General features: G+C 34.6%; 1 protein-coding gene across 11 annotated transcripts in view; it reads right to left on the bottom strand.

Moving 5' to 3' along the window:
• The window catches only part of LOC123538280 (uncharacterized), a 196,310-nt gene that overhangs the window by 110,655 nt on the left and 62,908 nt on the right, over positions 1-22,747 (bottom strand). For all 11 annotated transcript variants that reach the window (XM_053530386.1, XM_053530383.1, XM_053530378.1 and 8 more), the window contains exons 24-29: positions 18,807-18,882; positions 18,460-18,509; positions 16,587-16,840; positions 5,570-5,626; positions 4,620-4,838; positions 2,021-2,109 (exon numbers count right to left, since the gene is read on the bottom strand). In XM_053530386.1, the coding sequence (XP_053386361.1) occupies positions 2,021-2,109; positions 4,620-4,838; positions 5,570-5,626; positions 16,587-16,840; positions 18,460-18,509; positions 18,807-18,882 (745 nt within the window). The remainder of the gene's footprint in view (positions 1-2,020; positions 2,110-4,619; positions 4,839-5,569; positions 5,627-16,586; positions 16,841-18,459; positions 18,510-18,806; positions 18,883-22,747) is intronic.

Here is a 22,747-nt window from a genome sequence, read left to right as displayed (position 1 = left end):
ACTCTGGAACCTATTACGGAATCTGGCCAGTTCAAGAAAGGAACCAAGATCTTATGGTGATACAAGTTGTGTGCCAGTTTGGTAAAAATCAAATCATAAATGAAGCTGCTATTGTGCAGAAAAGGTCAAAATAGCTCATTTTGGCCCTTTCAGGGGCCATAACTCTGGAACCCATAATGGGATCTGGCCAGTTCAAGTAAGGAACCAAGATCTTATGGTGATACAAGTTGTGTGCAAGTTTGGTAAAAATCAAATCATAAATAAAGCTGCTATTGTGCAGACAAGGTCAAAATAGCTAATTTTGGCCCTTTCAGGGGTCTTAACTCTGGAACCCATAATGGGATCTGGCCAGTTCAAGAAAGGATCCAAGATCTTATGGTGATACAAGTTGTGTGCCAGTTTGGTAAAAATCAAATCATAAATAAAGCTGCTATTGTGCAGACAAGGTCAAAATAGCTGATTTTGGCCCTTTCAGGGGCCATATCTCTGGAACCCATAATGGGATCTGGCCAGTTCAAGAAAGGAACCAAGATCTTACGGTGATACAAGTTGTGTGCAAGTTTGGTTAAAATAAAATCATAAATGAAACCACTATCGTGCAGACAAGAAATTGTTGACGCACGCACGGACTGACGACGGACGAAGGGTGATCACAAAAGCTCACCTTGTCACTATGTGACAGGTGAGCTAAAAAAAAATAGAGCAGCTTTTGAGAAAAGTGCATGTCTCGAACAACTGCCTAATCATCTGTATAGTAGCATATGTGTCAACTATGTACCAAGACCTCAGCTGCCTAATCATCTGACATGATTAGGTCTTGGGGCATAAATGACTTGTATACTACTTTTCACATTAATAGAAGTATAGGAGTCATTTATGCCCCAAGACCTGAGCAATTTTCGGTAATCAAGGGCCATAATTCCGTTGTGCCTTGGCCAATTTGGCTAGTTATCGAAACTGGCTGAGGACTTACTGGCAAACACATTTTGTTCAAGTTCGGAGAAGATCAGATGAGAAATATACAACTTAGAGTGTGGATAAGATGTGTGACAGACAGACAGACATGCACACACACAGAGACAGGAGTAAATCAATACGTCTCCCACCACAGTGTTGTGGGTCCTGGCATACTGATCTAGTTGGTAGCCTAAGACTAATAACTTTCCTGCCGTACACAGTATCAAAACAAACTAAAATATACACATCTTCAGCAGATTTCTGTTCTAATTTTTATTTTGGTAGCTGCAATTTGTTCCTTATTAGGGTTTTTTTACCAGAAGGGAAAGGGGCCCAGGCCTGTGATTTGGGGAAAAATAGCTTAGTATTTGGGCAAAATGGAATAAATAAACTGATGTTTCTCATGTCAAAAAGTAATATACAAGAAATATATGATGATACGCTACAGTGCAGATAATAAAACCAGACTGGAACTCCGTTTGGCTGCTTACATTTTTACCATGATGATGCCACTTCCGTTTACGAAAGGCGCTTGGTTTAAATCCAATTCCATCAATTCTATTTTATTTTTTTCTATTATTTTTATAAAATGGCATGCAAGAAGAACCCCAGAAAATGAATAGCCAAGGAAACTCACAGCCCGGCTTATATTTGTGGGGACTAATTTTCATGGATTTCGTAGTTGAGTCAATCCAGCAAGTTTAATCCCAACGAACAAGTAAAATTCCCATACATTTTAAGATCAAACATTGAAATCCACAAAGTCATACCCCAACAATATTGCGGTTTTGACCAAAACCGCGAAATTTCATGCCCATGAAATTAAATGATTTTTACAGTATAATAACTTCCACGCACAGGTCTCTGTTTATATTTTAAACTACATTTGAATTTACTTAAGCCAGAAATTTATGAGTATGAACTTTGAGCACTGCCAAAAACAGTAATTTTTTTCATCCCTAAAATAAACTTCAGAGTGATATTCACAAATAAATTTCATAATGCTGGTTAAACACAGATTGTTTCCTTTGTAAATGAAGCCTAGCGTAAATGTGTAACTTACAGGCTTCAACTTGAAAGGTTTTTCGGCTCTTCTCACATCAACCTTGGGTGGCTTCAGCTTCTTCCTGATCACTGAGTTTGGAATATACCCTGAAAAATACATATACACACACTGAAATTATAGTTTTAATATATCTTGCCTAAGCAGCCACCTGTATTAAGCAACCGCTTGCCTGAATCAGCCAGGAATCTGGCTTTCCAATTTGACTTTCAGTTCCAATTTCAATCTCTCTTAAGCAGTCACCTGCCTTAATCAACCAGACTGTGTCCCTCTCTTGGCTGGCTGCTTAACATAGGCTTGACTGTATACAGCAGGTTACGTATCAACATCCTGTTGTTCTCGCTGTTGTTGAAAGAGAGGCATTAAAGCTGAATGCCTCCAGATTTATTAGATTTTTTTTTTGAAAATTTAGAAAAAATTTAGAAAAAGGTAACTGCAACTGCAAGAAATTTTAAAGTGATTATGTATGTTGTAGAAATTTCTAATTGCAGAAATATTTTTAGTTGATAAAATCTACTGAAAACTCTCAAAACTTATTTATAATGACCATATTTTCTTAGATTATAAAATTGTTACCAATAAACTGGCTATGTACTAGTTCACATTCATGCAAGTCTGTAACAATCAATGATGATAAAACCATTGCAAAACAATAGCATAATATGGCTTTACTGACTAAAAGTACAAAATACTTGAGGTATTCAGGCTTTTGTGGAGTTCAAAACTTCCAGTGCTTGATTTATGATGCTAAATTTAATGTTTCACTGTACAGCACAACCTATCTTTGTGGGAACACTAAAACATGTTTGCAATGTGTTTGTTGCATACAGGCTATTACTCAGGAGAAATTCATTTAAGAATAATATGTAATAGCCCCTTCTCAAATTATATGCATGCTTTACATTCCATTGCCAGAACGAGGCTGAGATGGGTCAGTTGTAAACATTATCTCAGAGCAGTACAAGTCGAAAGATTTTCTGCGGCCAGAAGTTAAACAGACCTGAAATTGTTATTGATGTTTGTGTTACCACAGTCTAAAAAGTAATTTATGGGCGAAAAGTGAGCTTGTTTTTTTTATCGTACCATTACGCTTTAATGTAGGAAATATTACTCCATTCTACGTGCTTTACAAGTAGATCTATGAAGTATACATTTCCAAATAAGTATGAAATACACAGAATCGAAACAGGAGATAATCTATTTTTAATCTAATCTAAATTTATTTTTATAGCTCTTTGGTATTTCTTAATTCTGAAAGTCATTGTTTTGAGCAAAATAACTATATTTCCCTTTTATGTATAACATAGCTTTTATCTCAACTGGTCACATTCCTTGACTATTGAAACACTTTACTAGAGCTGTCACAAATGTGATTCATGCTTTCACCTGGACGTCATTGACATATAGAGTAAAACAACACAGAACCATAATCTAGCATTTAAAAATCTCTTATGCACAACTAAGTATCAATATTGATCATTGCTGAAAGTTTGAATAAATTATATGAAATAATGAATGAGGAATTCAGATCACAAGCATTTCTCTATATATCATATAGCTCATATAGCTATATTGCGAAAATGGCGTTCCATAAATGCGATAAACCAATCACATATCAGTAAAAAGTCATGTGATATCACCCATTCCCCATGTGCTACACTACTTGTTGCGCGGCCTGAAGGCCGCAGGTAATTACTGCTTCCAGTGTTAAAAGTACACTGTTTATGATCAGATAGAAAAACACACAAACTTTAATGATTAATTACTTTTACTGAGTTCCAAAGTGTAATTCAAATGACTGATGTTATTTTAATTTGAATTTTAATGAATTTTCCAAAGATGAATTGGGTAGTTAAAATCAGGCGAGATGTGTGTCAGTGAGTGATTTCCAGGTATGTTTATACAACATTTTTTTTTGTATTTTCGAAAATGAAGTTCGCAGTCAAATAAAATTTTATCAGAAATACACAAACTTCAGCCAACTTAAACATTTAAACTTAAATGCTTTGTTATTTCTCCACAATGGTTGAGTTTGTTTTTCACTGTAGTCCAGCCAGTCTGGTTTCTATATGATGATCATTTCTTTTCCCTGAATTTAACTTGAAGGTATTTGATCTTTTATATTAAGAAGGGCCTATAGGAAATGAAAAACTATCTCCCTTAGTAAAGAGGTGTTTGCTTATTGGAAGTGTTTTTAAGAGAGGTTATACTGATTCTTAGTAACAAAAAATGTTTAATATTTATAGTAAGTGACATGAAATATATCTGACCTACAGTTACCAATTTTGATAAATCCACAAAATTAAATCCCAGCAAATATTAGAAATCCCCATTCATTTTATTTTGGAAATTTGAAATCCAAGAATCCTTACCTCCCCAATTTGGTAAAAGCATAGAAAATTCCATGCTAATTTGGTCAAAGCCTGGTCAAAGCCTCTAAAATAAATCATTGTATTTTCTTTCCTTAGGTAGACAAAGTTATAAGTAAATTAATAACTCTAAAGCATTAACGTCTCTTAAACATTTTTTTTATTCCTAGCACTATAATGTTCTCAAAAAGCTGCATTGTAAATATTCATTATTTTTGTAATATGCATACCATCAGGGGCTATTATAGGGTCCTTCTTCAGGAGTTCCTGTTCTTTGAGCAGCCTCATCTCCTCAGGTCCTAGTACCTTCTTGTGTTTGAGATCCTGCAGGGCTTTCCCCACTGCCGAGGGGTATATCTCTAACAGTCCCTCGGAATCAAAGAAAACCTTTTCCTCCTCCTTCACAGAAGATTCAGCTTTGGTTTGTTTAGAAGCAGCAGCATCAGATTCTGTAAATTGCATTTTTTTTTTCATTTTTTAATAAGCAACTTTTGATATTTCAAATTTTATGTCTGTTAAAATGTAGAAAGCTTGATTCATGCCTGTGTGTACACTTAAAAATTCAACCAAAAAATCTCTTAAAATGTAGGCAGCTTGTTTCATGCCTATGTGTGCACTTAAAAATTTAACCTGAAAATCTGTTAAAATGTAGGCAGCTTGTTTCATGATTATGTGTACATTTAAAAATTTAACCAGAAAATCTGTTAAAATGTAGGCAGCTTGATTCATGCCTGTGTGTATGCTTAAAAATTTAATAAAAAAATCTGTTAAAATGTAGGCAGCTTGATTCATGCCTATGTGTGCACTTAAAAATTTAACCTGAAAATCATATAAAGAATAGGTAAAAAGCAGAAAATTTTAATAGCTTTATTACTATTGGATTTGAAAGACATAAACATCAACTATCTCAAAAGTACATAAACCTGAATATATTTCAACAGAGTTAATTGGAATATTTAAACTTTTGTCATTTTATATTTCAAATGTTCACTACCGGATACATTTTTTTAAATTTCTCTGTGTATTATTTAATAAACTGCACTTACACAACTAATAACAAATAGGAATATACAAAAAATGCCTTGTTCATTTCTGCATGGATTCCCAAATTCATGATTTTTTTTATTTTAACATTTATAAAAGGTTGCTTTAAAAAAAATATATAATAACGACAACTTACTTTTTCTTTTCTGTGATGAACTGTCGACAGCTTTACTATCTGTGTCAGAGCGTGCCTCTGAAGTAAAAAGATACACATTGCTGAATTGAAAACAATGACATTGTTAACAATAAGCTACAGTAACTGTTCTTTTCAAAATACAGACAAAAATATCTCAGACAAAAGCCCCTTCCTCAATCTGGGTAAGACCAAATCCCATTCCTCATAAAACCTATTGATTTTTCTTAACAATTAAAACACTTTAATCTTTATTAAGATTATGAACAGGTAATCATCAAATTCATTATAAAATTACAATAAAATGTAATTTCTCTCAGTTCTCTGACAAAAAGAACAATGCGAATTTCATCCAACACTTATTATAGTCCGATTTTAATTCAGTGTTCAAACATGAAAGAGAACCTTTAAAATATAAAGAAACAAGAGATCACAGAGTGATCTTGGCGCCCACCAATGTGCCATTTTTGAGTGTTCCAAATTTCAAGACTTACTGACTAGCTCAAGGTCAAATTTCATTTCCATACACAACACTTCGCATGTGGTCCAAATTCGAAAGCTGTAGCTTGAGAAATGTGAAAGTAGGTCACTAGATCAATTTCAAGGATGAAATGTGAAAGTAGGTCACTAGGTCAAAATCAAGGTCAAATTACACTTCAGAACACAAATTTATGCATGTGGTCCAAATTTAAAGCCTGTACCTTCAAAAATGTGGAAGTAGGTCACTAGGTCAATGTCAAGGTCAAAGTTTGTTTCGGTACACAATCCTATGCATGTGGTCTAAATTTGAAGCCTGTAGCTACAGAAATGTGAAAGTAGGTCACTAGGTCAATCTTAAGGTCAAAGTTCATTTCGGTACACAAAACTATGCATGTGGTCCAAATTTGAAGGCTGTAGCTCGAGAAATGTGAAAGTAGGTCACTAGGTCAAAATCAAGGTCAAATTTTATTTCGGAACACAGAACTATGCATGTGTTCCAAATTTGAAGCCTGTATCTTCAAAAATGTGAAAGTAGGTCACTAGGTCAATGTAAAGGTCAAAGTTTGTTTCGGTACACAAAACTATGCATGTGGTCCAAATTTGAAGGCTGTAGCTTGAGAAATGTGAAAGTAGGTCAGTAGGTCAAAATCAAGGTCAAATTCCAATTCAGAACACAAAACTATGCATGCGGTCCAAATTTGAAGCCTGTACCTTCAAAAATGTGAAAGTAGGTCACTAGGTCAAAGTCAAGGTCAAAGTTTTTTTCAGTGCACAAAACTATGCAAGTGGTCAAAATTTGAAGGCTGTAGCTACAGAAATGTGAAAGTAGGTCACTAGGTCAAAATCAAGGTCAACTCATGTCAAGGTTCATCTTGCCACTCAAAACCATACATGTGGTCCAAATTTGAATGTTGTAGGTTATTGACAAGAAGATTTTAAAATCTTTTCCCTATATAAGTCTATATGAACCATGTGACCCCCAGGGCGGGGCCATATTTGACCCTAGATGGATAATTTGAACAAACTTGGTAGAGAACCACTAGATGATGCTACATTACAAATGCCAAAGCCCTAGGCTTTGTGGTTTGGACAAGAAGATTTTCAACGTTTTTCCCTATGTAAGTCTATGTAAACCATGTGACCCCCGGGGCGGAGCCATATTTGACCCTAGGGGGATAATTTGAACAATCTTAGTAGAAGACCACTAGATGATGTCATATACAAAATATCAAAGCCCTAGGCCCTGTGGTTTTGAACAAGAGGTTTTTCAAAGTTTTTCCCTATATATAAGTCTATATAAACCATGTGACCCCCGGGGCGGGGCCATATTAGACCCAAGGAAATATTTTGAATCATCTTGGTAGAGGACCACTAGATGATGCTTCATACCAAAAATCAAAGCCCTAGGCTCTGTGGTTTTGGACAAGAAGATTTTCAAAGTTTTTCCCTATATAAATCTATGTAAATTATAGAAATAAACAAAGGGCCATAACTTACTAAAAAATTGTTGAACCAGTCTGATTTTCAGGGGGACACAACTAGGGTACCAATACATCATTCTGACAAAGTTTGGTCAAAATCCCCCAGTTAGTTTGTGAGGAGATGCGATAACGAGAAATTGTTAACGGACGGAAGGACGGACGGACTGACGGACGGACGGACGGACGGACGGACGGAAGGACGACGGACCACGGACGCAGAGTGATTTGAATAGCCCACCATCTGATGATGGTGGGCTAAAAAGAAATTCAGTGGTCTAGACTTCAAACACCAAAACCATCTGGTAGTTTCCTCTGTTCCTCTGAATATATAGGAGACTGAAACTGAACACTACCTTTCAGAACAACTATTAGTAAATGAATGTTTAATATCATTGACTGGCATTTTACTAGAAAATATATTTAAATCCCTATATAAGTCATGCCAGGGATCATAATACAAGGCGATTTGAGCGATATCGTCGCTGTAAAGTCGGCCACTTCGCCTAATTATCGCCTCCGGGCGAAATCCGAATCGCCGAGTTTTTCAGAGTGTTGTAATTTGTTTACTTAAAGTTGTAAAACTTGATGCATATTCTAGGTTAAATGACCAATAAATCCGTTGTCAGCCCCGCCTACACGCTTGTCAAACTTCAGCCAATCGTAGCGTTAATATCCCACTGTTGTTTACAATAATATTGTAAGCCGCCGCCATTTTGAACATTTTCAATCGGCGGGTAAAAAGCCATATAAGGCCCCAAAACACACATAAAACAGCCGATAAACGTAACGAGTACATGATCTTATGCATCAGTTGTATATTATTTCTTGATTTTATTAAAAATCACTTCAAAAATTACTTCAAATATGGCCAAATTTCTGTAAATTAATTGCCCGTGCGCTGTGGATAAAAAGCAGATGCAGTCTGGTCTGGATCCATGCTGGTTGCAAATGCACTATGTTGGTTTTCTCATGGTGCAGCTCATTTTCTTTCTATTTTTTTAATCATTTTGTGATCGAGCTTTCTTGGAAAGCAGGTAATGGAAAATGTACTGTTCTCTAATGATACACAAATCAGTTCTATGTCTTCCTAGGTTTTATGAAAAAAAAAAAGTTTTAACCATAAGCTTTTATCTTACCTTGTATATACAAATTCCCTATTTAGATAGCTACTTATGAACTGTAAACCAATTCATTATAAAACTCTTTGCCACACTCCAGAAGGTTGGTCATTTTTTTATAAAATAGTTAAAACCAATAATCTGTTAACAGACATTTGTGCAAGAGTGTTTCATGACTTAGTTCTTAGTACTGTTACTATAAATAGCCTGTCTGATCAGTTACTAAACATACCAGGTGACCAGTACTATTGATCTTTCACCACTGGTCATCTATATACAGTGTCATTCAAAGACAAAGGTAATAAAATATTAACTGAGGTCAGGGGAAATTGTCACACTAGAATCAATCTTTTATCCATACTGTTGCACAAATAGTTATCTAAAGGGGTATGCCTTCCAACGAACATCAAAATTTTATATCTGTTAACATTTATATCAAGTGATAAAAAATATCAAACAAGAACACTGCCTATGGGTGTCATCACTCTGCATGTGCTGGACAGTAGCGAGTATGTAAGAAAAGGGTTATAGTTCAGAATTTTTAAGTACAAAAAGGGCCATAATTGTGGCAAAATGCAGGATAGTTACGGTTCTTGGTCTACATAGTCATCTAATGATGATAAATGAGTGTGCAAAGTTTCAAAGCTGTAGCTCTAATAGTTTAAAATTTGTGAGAAAAGACAGACCAAAATAAGTGTCAACAATACCTCATAGAATATTTTCAAAAATCAGATGAGCTAAAAAGATACATCAATAATATTTGAGAGGATATTTAATGCAACTCGTTCAAACTATTTGAAAGCATTTTCTTAATTTTAAGAATCTTTGCCTGGAAAGAACATACAAAATTAACAAGTACTGTGAAACCTCCAACTAAAACGCATCTTAACCAGAAAAACAGCTAAGTGGGATATAGTAGAGAAGGTATAATGTTGTACCATTACAGACTGTCTCTTGAAAGCTTGGCTAAAGCTCAAATCATCGTAACTTATAGTATGAAAAAAGCTTCCTTAAAAAATAAAAACAACAACAATAACAACAAAACGCAAGATTTTCTGACCAAAAGATGTGAATGAAGGGTTTAAAAAATTCTTAAAAATCTTAACATTAAATACCTCCAATCCACATCTTACTCCAGTTGTCACTTTACATCCCCATTTAATTAACAACTTGAAATAATTGATCCACTCTCAGATTTTATTGTATCTATGTCTTGCTAAATCTCCTCTTGAAAAGACTGTAATCCCCAATAAATTACTTCTCCCATTTAAATAATTAAGAGGTACAAAAGCATTAACAATTTCCTTTTATGTCGTTATCTTGTGATTCCACAACCATATTGATGTTTCCTCACTTTGAATCCAGGATATTTCAGTTTTGTGGCTATTTATGGACACTGGTAAAAATAAAATGACATTCAACAGTTACCTGAATGGGAAACTGATTTAAGGTAGTTCTGCACTTTTGATAAACCGGAAGTGATGGCGGAATGTCATTTATCCGGAAAACATAGAATAATGCCTGGATTCGGCGTATGGAAACGAAAACCAGTTTGTGAATGAAGGACAGCCTGTGAGTAAATGTATTAAAATGTCACTGTTACTATCTTTCTAAAGTTAAAATATGATAATAAAACATCTCACACGCTAAATAATTCAAAATAATGTCTTAAAATTAGCTTGAAATAGGTGGTTCACTTTAATCATAGCCACATATCTCAAAAATACGCACACGGACCAATACATTTTATTTCACCATATTATAGGCCATATGTTTATTTACGACTGTGAGAAGTTTCATAAAAATCTACATTGTAGAAAAATTTCTATTCGCGAAAATGTTATGAAAACTGCGTTTTCCCCATAGACTCTAATTATGAAAAAATGCATGAGGTCGAAATTTTTCAAATCATTCTAGCAAAAAATCAAGCACACGACCCTATCTTTTTTATTTGCTGAATTTTCTTAGTATATTCTGAAGTTTTGAAAAATCAGAATTTAATCGAATTCTACATTGTAGAAAAAATTCCGATCCTAATGTGCAGAACTACCTTAAAGCCTGTATAAATGAGATGGGCAAAATTTTCCTCAATAACAGAATTTCTTCAAACTTTGAATAATTATATTAAGAAGCTGTGTGCGGGAATGAGATGTACAATGGAACACCACTGTGACTTTCCGTATTTTATTGTTCGCTGAATTTCAAACAACAGTAACACTGTTTATTTATTCTATTGGAACACCAATAATAATAATAAATTAACTTAGAAATTTCCAATGTGGACAACCACTGATCTGATGGAACACCATCGAGGTTAAAAACAAAACTTATTACAGGTGACAAACATTGAAATATAAATGCAACATTAACAATGAATATTCATAAGATGTAACATCATTGGATAACAAAAATAGGTAAACTGATTGGTCAGTTTAAGTGACAGTATATTGGCAGCTTGAGCCTGTAACTCTTAAGGCTATAGATAAATCAAAACAGCATAATTTATGACTATGTATCTAATTCAAAAGTAATTCTAGGGTAGGTGACAATTTAATGTGTCTCTTTGGAACAATAATGTTTTGTCCAGCTTATACAATATTAGTTGACATAATGGTCTTACCATGTAAGAATAAAAATTAGTTTATTTGTCCAGACAATTTTGTTGGTGATAAATGTCACCTCAAACCTTAGATAGTATCAGTTAAAATAGTAAGCAACAATTAGTTATGTCACAAGGTATGAAAATTGTATAATTCTTGTTAAGGCCTGTATTGTATATGGTAGAGTTGGCATGGAAATGAAAATAAACATAGCAATGAAAATATCTGGAGTATGTACTGCAAAGTCTAAAGCGTTTTAAGCACAAAATGCATTTAACACATTTACTACAAAATATTATTTTTGTTAACTAAATATGTCTGATTTTCAAAATACTGTTATATACTAAATAATGTTGATTAATTTTATTCCTCCTTTGGGGACTCCTTAACCTAAAATATTTAAGAAGGAAGACTGTCACAATATCAGTTGATAAACAATAATAGTTTGGTTTTACATAACATATATTCTGAAAGAAAATGTGTAAGTCTAACAATAAAAAATACTAGTTATTACATATTATCAGTTAGAAGAAATTGGGTGAAATTTTGCTGCGTAATAACTCTCCCCTGCTAATTTAAGTTTGGACCCCAAACTTGTTACATATTTATTTGAATGTACAGGAAAAAATTGCTTTACTTATTATCTTAAATCACTATTTAAAATCCACTGTTCTAAATTTCCTACACAACAATGTGAAATGTCCTGATTTTTTGCAAATGTGGCAGTTAATTCCCTTTGCATTACAATAGTCTCTTGGATGGTAACATGCACTCCCACATTTCTTGCAGTGAAACTTTATGACATCAGCTGGTTTCCCATGCCACATTTCTGAATATTGAGATGATAGCTCTTTCAACTGCTTTGTGGCTGACCTAAAAACTGGGTCCAGTTTTTCAATCACATTTTCATAACTTGTTTCATTTGTTTCAGTCACTTCTTTTTCCAGTAATTTGATGTTCTGGGACAGTGTCCTGTTAAAATTTTCAAGTTCATCAATTTTTTGTTTTAAAACTTCAGCTTCTTGCTCCAGATTTGATGTTAAGAATTGTTGTTCAACAAATCTTTTACGAAAAAAGAAAGTTTCATTTCTAGCATTTGCAGCATGATCCTTTGCAGCCTGCAGGTCCTTGTTGGACTTCTCCAGTTTCTCAAGCAGGAGGTTTGCATATGTCCGTTTACGACTAAGCTCAGATTTTGCTTGTTTGTTTTCTCTTTTTAAGTTTTCAGTTTGTTTTAATGCTTCTTGAACTGTATGTTTCATGTCTACATTGTTAAGTCTTAGGAAAGAGATGCATGACTGTTGTCCATCTATTGTAGATTGTAGTTGTTCAATTGATTTCTCATAGATGACATTGCATTGTGGCTTCATTCGCAGTAAAGAGTTAAAAGAAAGTTTAAGGAGATCTTCTACGTCTGTGTCGTGGAATGGAAGGTTTTCAGAATCTTTCCTGTTGATGAAAGCTGTCATTCTCAGGGAGTCCCGTATTTTCTTTCTTTCAAGGCTCGAGGAGATATTTTTACTGCAGTATATGTCCTTGGAAGTACAGGTCCTGGCAAAATGTCCATACTGGTGACATTTAAAACACCTTGCATTCATAGCCACACACGTATGTCTACGATGAACAAGTCCACATTTATCACATTTTGAATTTGTAGCCATTGTCTCTTTTTGTTGGGGAATTTCCAGATCTTCTCACTTGGCAAATAAAAGTTCCACACACAGTTCAAAAATTGTAACCTGAGGTACCAGGAAAGTTAGACAAGCTAAAAAGTTGTCTACCGCGAATTCTTCCACCAATTATTAAGAAGCTGTGTGCGGGAATGAGATGTACAATGGAACACCACTGTGACTTTCCGTATTTTATTGTTCGCTGAATTTCAAACAACAGTAACACTGTTTATTTATTCTATTGGAACACCAATAACAATAATAAATTAACTTAGAAATTTCCAATGTGGACAACCACTGATCTGATGGAACACCATCGAGGTTAAAAACAAAACTTATTACAGGTGACAAACATTGAAATATAAATGCAACATTAACAATGAATATTCATAAGATGTAACATCATTGGATAACAAAAATAGGTAAACTGATTGGTCAGTTTAAGTGACAGTATATTGGCAGCTTGAGCCTGTAACTCTTAAGGCTATAGATAAATCAAAACAGCATAATTTATGACTATGTATCTAATTCAAAAGTAATTCTAGGGTAGGTGACAATTTAATGTGTCTCTTTGGAACAATAATGTTTTGTCCAGCTTATACAATATTAGTTGACATAATGGTCTTACCATGTAAGAATAAAAATTAGTTTATTTGTCCAGACAATTTTGTTGGTGATAAATGTCACCTCAAACCTTAGATAGTATCAGTTAAAATAGTAAGCAACAATTAGTTATGTCACAAGGTATGAAAATTGTATAATTCTTGTTAAGGCCTGTATTGTATATGGTAGAGTTGGCATGGAAATGAAAATAAACATAGCAATGAAAATATCTGGAGTATGTACTGCAAAGTCTAAAGCGTTTTAAGCACAAAATGCATTTAACACATTTACTACAAAATATTATTTTTGGTAACTAAATATGTCTGATTTTCAAAATACTGTTATATACTAAATAATGTTGATTAATTTTATTCCTCCTTTGGGGACTCCTTAACCTAAAATATTTAAGAAGGAAGACTGTCACAATATCAGTTGATAAACAATAATAGTTTGGTTTTACATAACATATATTCTGAAAGAAAATGTGTAAGTCTAACAATAAAAAATACTAGTTATTACATATTATCAGTTAGAAGAAATTGGGTGAAATTTTGCTGCGTAATAATTATATTGAAGGACAATCATTTAAGAAACAAAAATATGCAAAAAAAAACATTTCAAGGGCAGATAACTGTAATAGTGGTGATGGTCATGTGACCTATGAATTTTATTGCATATCTTTGTTAAAATTTGAAGAAATTCTATAATTGAGAAAAATTGCCCATCTCTTAAACAGAGACTCTAGCATACATCTTTAAAGCGGAAGGAAAGAATAACCTTAAGTTTAAATTGTATGAAAACCTATCTGAACACCAATTTATGATTTTTTTGTTGGGTTTTAAGTAAGGAGTAAAAAAATTTTTTTGTTTCCAGTATCCTGACCTACCCTAAATTTTTGGCCCGACCCTAAATGTTTTTATGGCCTTGGAGAATATTTTTTTCAACTTTTTAACAAAAAGTTGCAAAACTGCACTTTTTATGCTTTAAACATGGTCAGTGATGTTAGAAATCAACTTACTGATGCTCTGAAGGCATAACCCTCTTATTTGTATTCATTTTTTGACACAAAAATAATTTCCGAAAAGTCTCACATAATAAAAAAAAATTCCCCCCCCAAAAAATTTTTTTTCCGACCTACCTGATTTTTTTGAGCATGTTACCGGAAACAAAGAGGTTTTTTTTTAGGCCTAACATGAGCAAAATTAAGATCACAATTTTTCAGCTTTTGTGGTGATGGAAGACCACTGGTGCAAGTCTGCTGGCAATGTTGTTTCTTTGTATTTAGACTTATATTCACCACAGGAATCCCATATGGGTGACTCCTCAAGAAGACAGTTAAACATTTTGGTGGGAGGATAGTGTAAGATATTATATAGAAGACATTCCAGAAGCTGCTCTGGTTCTTTTGTGCTGAAGCAATTGAGCCACAACATGAGAAAACCAACATGGTGTGTTTGCGTCCAGCATGGAACCAGACCAGCCTGCGCATTTGTGCAGTCTGGTCAGGGTCCATGCTGTTCGCTTTCAAAGCCTATTGCTTTTAGAGAAACCGTTAGCGAACAGCATGGATCCTGACCAGTGCTGATCACAAATGCACTATGCTGGTTTTCCCATGGTGCAGCTCAAATATGAAGTGAGCGGAATCTGGGAATCCTCTTATTTGCTACAAGCAATGTAGCTGTGGCTTCAGACCAGTCTACAGCTGGGGACCCTCCACCTCCCCTTTATTTTCATGGGAGACTAATTTTTGTGGATTATGTTACTGGCAGTTGTGTCAATTTATGAAATTAAAATCCAGCAAACAAATAACTTCAATTTATTTTGCCTTTATAGGAATTTATGTTCCTGCAAAAAAATCCTTTCTTGTACAAAAACAAAAAATTTAATGCATAAAAGATTATTACAGTTTTATGGTATTTTACTGGTAAAAACAAGAGATGTCTCCATAGGATGACATATGCCCCCGATGGCACATTGAATGAATAGTTATGGCCGATGTTAGACTTTAGGACCTTTGACCTACGGACCTGGGTCTTGCGCGACACGTCGTCTTACTGTGGTACACATTCATGCCCAATAATTTTAAAATCCATGCATGAATGACAAAGATATGGACCGGACACGCCCATCAATGCACTATCATGAAATATGACCTTTAACGTCTAAGTGTGACCTTGACCTTTGAGCTACGGACCTGGGTCTTGCGCGTGACACGTCGTCTTACTTTGGTACACATTCATGCCAAGTTATTTGAAAATCGATCCATGGATGACAAAGATATGGACCGGACATGAATGCACTATCATGAAAAATGACCTTTAGCGTCGACCTTTGAGCTACGGACCTGGGTCTTGTGCGCGACACGTCGTCTTACTGTGGTACACATTCATGCCAAGTTATTTGAAAATCCATCCATGGATGACAAAGATATGGACCGGACACGAATGCACTATCATGAAAAATGACCTTTAACGTCTAAGTGTGACCTTGGCCTTTGAGCTATGGACCTGGGTCTTGCGCGCGACATGTCATCTTACTGTGGTACACATTCATGCCAAGTTATTTGAAAATCCATCCATCGATGACAAAGATATGGACCGGACACGAATGCACTATCATGAAAAATGACCTTTAACGTCTAAGTGTGACCTTGGCCTTTGAGCTACGGACCTGGGTCTTGCGCGCGACATGTCGTCTTACTGTGGTTCACATTCATGCCAAGTTATTTGAAAATCCATCCATCGATGACAAAGATATGGACTGGACATGAAAATTGCGGACAGACTGACAGACCGACAGACTGACAGACGGTTCAAAAACTATATGCCTCCCTTCGGGGGCATAAAAAAACAGACTTAAGACTAAATACATTGACTTAACGGTCAACAGGTTGTTGGCTTTACATAAGTTGCCACTCATCTATGGAGATTCAAAACTTCTTTCATGTGAATCAGCTGCCCCGCAGGCTGCAGAAGCTATGCCTAGGGGTCTTCCTCCACCACTGAACGCTGGAAAGTCAATACATGACTTATAATTGGGTTAAACTACAACAACCAACATACAATTACCTGCTAACAATGAAGTAATATCTGCAGTTTTGACGCCAAATTTTAATTTTTGTTTTCCTTTTGCCCAGACCAGTAGCTTATCTGCAAAATCCTTCCGAATGACCTTTGTTGTATTTCCTTCAACAAATATTACAAACTTTGTAGATGCTTTCTGTGTCACCTTCTTCAATTGTGCAATGACTTCTTCTTCCAGGCGTTGTCGACGACGATCAACAATGTCAACAGAATACTGTTTAAGTTTACATATGTCTAACCTGTAATATAAGTGGTTAATTCATCTTTAGCCTGCTGGCGGTAAATGATTCTACCTTTGCGACCAGTGCAGACAAAAATCAGCCTTCACATCCGTGCAGGCTGATCATGGTCTGCACTGTTGGCTTTTCATTCTGTAAACTTTCAATGAACACCCCTTCAAATAATAAATGGTACTGCCCAAATTGAATGATGGAAGTGTGAGTTGTAGTCCATTTTAGAAATTTAGCAGTCTAAAGTTTAAAAGATGCTGTCTTAGCGCTTTTACAGTTTTGAACAGAGCCTTTGTTGGTTATCAGTTAAAATTTTCAATATTTTGATATACACATGGACATTATAAATGGATTTAAGAAAATATCAAGAACTGATGTAGAATTTTAAGCCGCTTTAAACATAATCTCTGAAAACTGACACGATATGTTCATTTTTTTGTTGGATGTGTGTGTGTTCGGGTTTAACGTCTTTTTCAACAATTTTTCAATCATATAAACGACGGTGTCTACTTGTAGCAGTGAGCACAATGCCCAACTTTATAGTGCTGCTTCACTGGAATATCACGCCGTAGACACGTGACATGATACCCCACTCAGTCACATTATACTGACACCGGGCTGACCAGTCCTAGCACTATCCTCTTAATGCTGAGTGCCAAGCGAGGAAGCTACTAGTACCATTTTTTACATCTTTGGTATGTGCAGCCAGGGATCAAACCCACGACGGCCCGCTCTCAAAGCGGATGCTCTACCACTAGGCTACCGAGGCGGTGTTGTCTTAGAACTTATCTTTATATAGATTTACTATATTACTTTTTGTAAAAGCATTAAGGCGTAAAAAAAAAAAATTGTTCGTTTCCGGTATCCCGACCTACCCTAAATTTTGGGCCCGACCCTAAATGTTTTTATGGCCTTGGATAATTTTTTTTTAACTTTTTAACAAAAAGTTGCAAAACTGCACTTTTTATGCTTTAAACATGGCCAGTGATGTTAGAAATCAACTTACTGATGCTCTAACCCCCTTATTTGTATTCATTTTTTGACACAAAAATAATTTCCGAAAAGTCTCCCTTAATAAAAAAAATTTCCCAAAAAAAATTTTCCGACCTACCTACCCTAATTTTTTGTAGCATGTTACCGGAAATAAAGAATTTTCTTTTAGGCCTAAAGAAAAGGTGGGTAGCTTAAAAACTAGAGGAAAAATGAAAACTTAGGATACAATTATGTGTATACAAGATGAAAATTCTTCCATGATATCACAAGTAACTTAGGCAGCTTCCTCTCATGAATGAGGCCAAATGTCTTAACACATGTTGTTCTCTGTCAACTGGCCATGTAGATCAATGCCTCACTCAGGAATCACACTCACAACATTCTGATTATTAGTCCTGTATTCTATACAGTCAAGCCTGTGTAAAGCAGCCAACCAAGGGAGCAGCATAATCTGGCTGCTATAGGCAGGTGGCTGCTTGACAGAGGTTGAAATTATAACAGAAAGTCAATTTTGTAAGTAAGCTGACTGACTGCTTAAAGCAAGTGGCTACTTAATAGAGGTGACCGCTCAGACAGGTTCAACTGTATTCTGAGCAAAACCAGGGCAACACGTCAAGACAAAATAGCTAACTTACCAGGGTTCACTTTTGTTGTCAAATTTCACAGGTAGTTCTCGGACATCATCCTGAAAAATTAAGTCAGTCTAATTTACATATTTACATAGAAGAAAATGAAGAAGTATATATAGGTAACTTCTTTTGACAATGGGATGGGTAGGATTTTCATATGAAAATGGCCAAGAAGAATAACTGATTATGTGAAAATATGTCAGATTTCTTTTTGTTTCGAAAAATATGTAAAAAAAACAAAAAACATCCTGAAATTTGGCCAGCAAAGCAACTGTCGGTTTATAATAACAATGTTACGCCGATTTGAGACAAAATTTTAAAGATATCTACTGACTATTAAGATTATGAAATACCTCGATAAAACTCTTGGTCACACTGGAAACTTCTTTCAAATAATCCAAGGGAAGATAATTTGCAACAGAGATGGAGCTGAAATGAGAAAATAAAATAATTGTCATTGTCAGCAATTTACAGTGACTCATATTGTTGGAAAGGAGAACTGTATATAATAGGGAATCGATCCTACCGATTTTCTTGCGACAAAAAATCAGGATGAATCCCTCTATGGTAACATGCGGTATCTACCAAATGAGATATACTATCAAATATTTTTAGGCAAGCTGATGGACTGTAACGTCATTCCCGGTCGAGGCATTGCCTTATTTCATATTAAAGTTATGATTCTTCAACAAAATTGAAGAAATGTCCCATAGATGAATTGGGTATTATTATTTACAGAAAAATATGAAGTATATGAAAAAAAAAACACAAAGTAAATTTATTGATGAGTCAAAAACTGAATGAGAATTTTTCCTTCTGTTTGTATCATAACCCACCAGCATCGTACTATCTGACTGTGTATATATCATTAACTCATTATTTATTCGACGCCGCCCTGAAGGCGGCGTCGAGTACATGGGATACACTTTTATTTCAGACCCTGTAAAGATGGTAATGAATAGTTTCGGAGTGATAAACTGAACACAGTGAATAGTTTGTAAAAGGATCAAAGATATTGCACAATACATTTTAGTGAATAAACAAAAAATGGCAAAAAGAAAACATAAAAAATGTATGTAATGCAACTTATTATGTGATTTAAAACAATGCTATCTGTCTTTCCTCTCCTTATTTGTAGAGCAGAACATATTTTTTTATTTACAATTTCGTCAAAAATGTTGATCCGATTTATTGATAAGGGAGGTTACTCTGTAAGTCAAGTTTTCTATTTCTATTCTTAGCATGACCTACTTACCTATCTCATTTTCTATAAATAGAACACACCGCAGATATACCTTACTGTAAAGCGTGAATCGCCTGGACAAGGGAGCGTTCGTGTATTTTACAACTTCGGAGAGAATATTAAAAAAAAAATATGGAAAATTACAATTGCCTGCATAAAAATTCCTTGGAAAAAACGTATTTACAAAGTAAATACAGGAATCAATAAGCATAGATATGTTGAAATGAACGAAGGAAGTGCCGCTGTTAACTTATTTTTAACCTTTTTGTCTTATTTTCTTTGTTGATAGGTACAGTGATGTAATTTCAGAATGCGCACACTTGCAAATTCCTATTTCTATTTTTTTTTTTTTTTTTTTTTTCTTTCTTTTTTTTTTTTGCTTATGTGTCATATAGATCTACTCATTGTTTACAGATATACACTGTCAACTAAGGTGTGCAATAGAGCACTTGGCTGAATTTGTCAGTGACAAGTTAATACTTCTTTAAATGTGGTTAGATCGAAATATTAAAAGCCATGGGACCATAACTTATCAAAGCATCAGTGACTTTAAAATAGAATTCCTTGTTGAATTTATATGTTCATTGATCTTATATGACTAGTCAGATACTCTGGTTTTATTTTATCTTGTTACTTGCTTTTTTTTTCTTTTTTGTTTTTAATTTAATAGATAGTTTTTGTATTTGTCCATTCCTGACAAAAAAATAAAATAAAAAAAACAAAAAACATTTTCATTGAAATATTTTCTACACTTTGGCAGTGGGTTATTATGCTTTCTAAATTTCTTGTAATGTTAGATTTGAACTAGACACTGACATACTCCTAGTAACCTTACAGTTCAACGAAGACTACAAGTTTATCGTTCGTCCGGAAAAAAAATGAATTCTATGAATTCAAAAGTATATAAGAAAGATTCATGCTTTGTGAATAGGGGCAATACAGAGATTATTTATGTTATATCATTCTTTTCTTGGACAAAATTTTTGATTGTTTTTGTCAAGGGAAACAGTAAATTGCTGGGTATAATCTGCATTCTGAAATCTATAATGTAGGTGACTAAGGTCCATAAAACTTCAACAGTAAATAGAAAACACTCATTACATTACATGAAACCACAGCTTTAAAATAATTTCAACATTTCCTCATTTCCCAACAAACTGCATTTCTGTGAAACTTCATACACACGCTCCTGCATATAAGAACTTTTCACAGGAGATGACCTTAGTTAGTGAAATAATTACTTTAATTTTGTATGTAAAGGGACAACCTACTCGCAATGTTAATGTCATTGCAGATAGAGGATTTGTATTGCATGGTAAAACTTTTCTATCATGTTTATTCTTCATGTTTTAAACAGTTTATAACATATATTGTTTTATGTGCTAATGTTGATAACTTGTAGCCAGTCAGACTAATAAAGTAATTATTAGGTGATTTCTCATATTGCAATAAATGTACTTCAGACACAACACTTGGCCGTGTCTTTGATGCTTGCATCAATGAATTGCCTTGTAAACAATTGGTTCAAAACTAAATTGCCCCACTGGCTCAGTGATGTTATGAAATTCATGCGGGACTAACTTTCTGTGGATTTCCTAAGGTTACATCAATCAACAAAATTAAATCATGATGAAAAAAAGAAATTTCCATACAATCATGTTATCATCCAAAGTTAAAATCCATGATTTCACATCCTCATAAAATAGCTTTTTTTGGACATAACATCCAAAACTACGAAATCCATGAACAGGAAATTAAACAATTATATACCCTTACAGAAGAAAAAGGCCTGCTGCGTACTCTTGCTGTGTACATACAGCGTATATGATGCGTACATGATGTGTACTGAAATCAAGGGCTTTAAATAGTACGCAGGATATACACCGCACATACACCGATAGTACGTTTGTAGTACACTTTTGACATGCAAATGAGCTCTGCCGCGTACTACTTGCTGCGTACATGCTGTGGACTACATAGTACATAGGATGTACGCTGGAGGAATTTAGTATGCGGGAAATAGTACGCAGCATATATGCGGCACATACACTTTTCACATGCAAATGTAAATGAGCCTGCGGTGTACTACCCCTGCGGCGTACATGCTGTGTACTCCTGCGGCGTACATGCTGTGTACTCCTGGCCCGAGTCCTGCGGCATACATGCTGTGTACTCCTGCTGCATACATGCTGTGTACTCTAATGTGGCGAAACTGCTGTGATAATGTAAATTCCTTACCCCACCAACTTCCGTATGCAAATGCTGATCATTTGGACAGAAAAAAAAACAGAAAAAAGATAAGTGACATGCATCAATAAGTATTTACCCTTACCAAAATAATGTAGATTGATGGTATCAAATAAATTAGTATGCTTTTCTTCATCCACTTTTCAATGAAATAAATCAATTTTTGTAGCATGTAATTTGGTAAACATTTAAAGAAAATGGCGTAACTGCATCAAGGGGAAACAACTTTAATGGAACTAAATATAAGTGTTATGATTTATTATAGACTATGTGTGCGTAGTATGAATTTATTTTGATTAAAATCCATCTGAGAACAATCTAGGACTGGAATTATATAAGCATTTATACACTTTTACGTCCGTAAAAAGCAGCGCACCAAAAAATTTTGGATCGATTTTTTCCAATGAGGCGAGCGCAATTAGCCAAAAACGTTCTGAAAATATACGAGCGGCAAATCCGATGAACAACTTTTTAATTTGGTGAGGCCCTAATGAGTTAACATAATGAGCATTAAAGCCTTTATAAAACATGATAGAATGGTGTTTTGCATAAGAGTATTCAAATAACAGTGAGAGCTATTAATTATTCTCATTCGGGCACTGTTGAGGCATTATCTTGGTAATTATTTCATGTATTACAAAATGTAATGCAACGAAGTTCAAATAAGGCTTTTCAATTATCCAAGTTAGAAAGCTCCAGGATTAATTCAAAATGAAAAAGAATATATTTTTACACTGCATGCAAGGTGCAGCTCAGAAATCACTAAGATGTAAGCTTCACAAAATTTGAACATTGCAAATAGTT

This window comes from Mercenaria mercenaria, chromosome 18 (genome assembly GCF_021730395.1).
Source record: "Mercenaria mercenaria strain notata chromosome 18, MADL_Memer_1, whole genome shotgun sequence".
NCBI lineage: Eukaryota > Metazoa > Mollusca > Bivalvia > Venerida > Veneridae > Mercenaria > Mercenaria mercenaria.
This window is presented reverse-complemented; position numbering and strand designations above follow the sequence as displayed.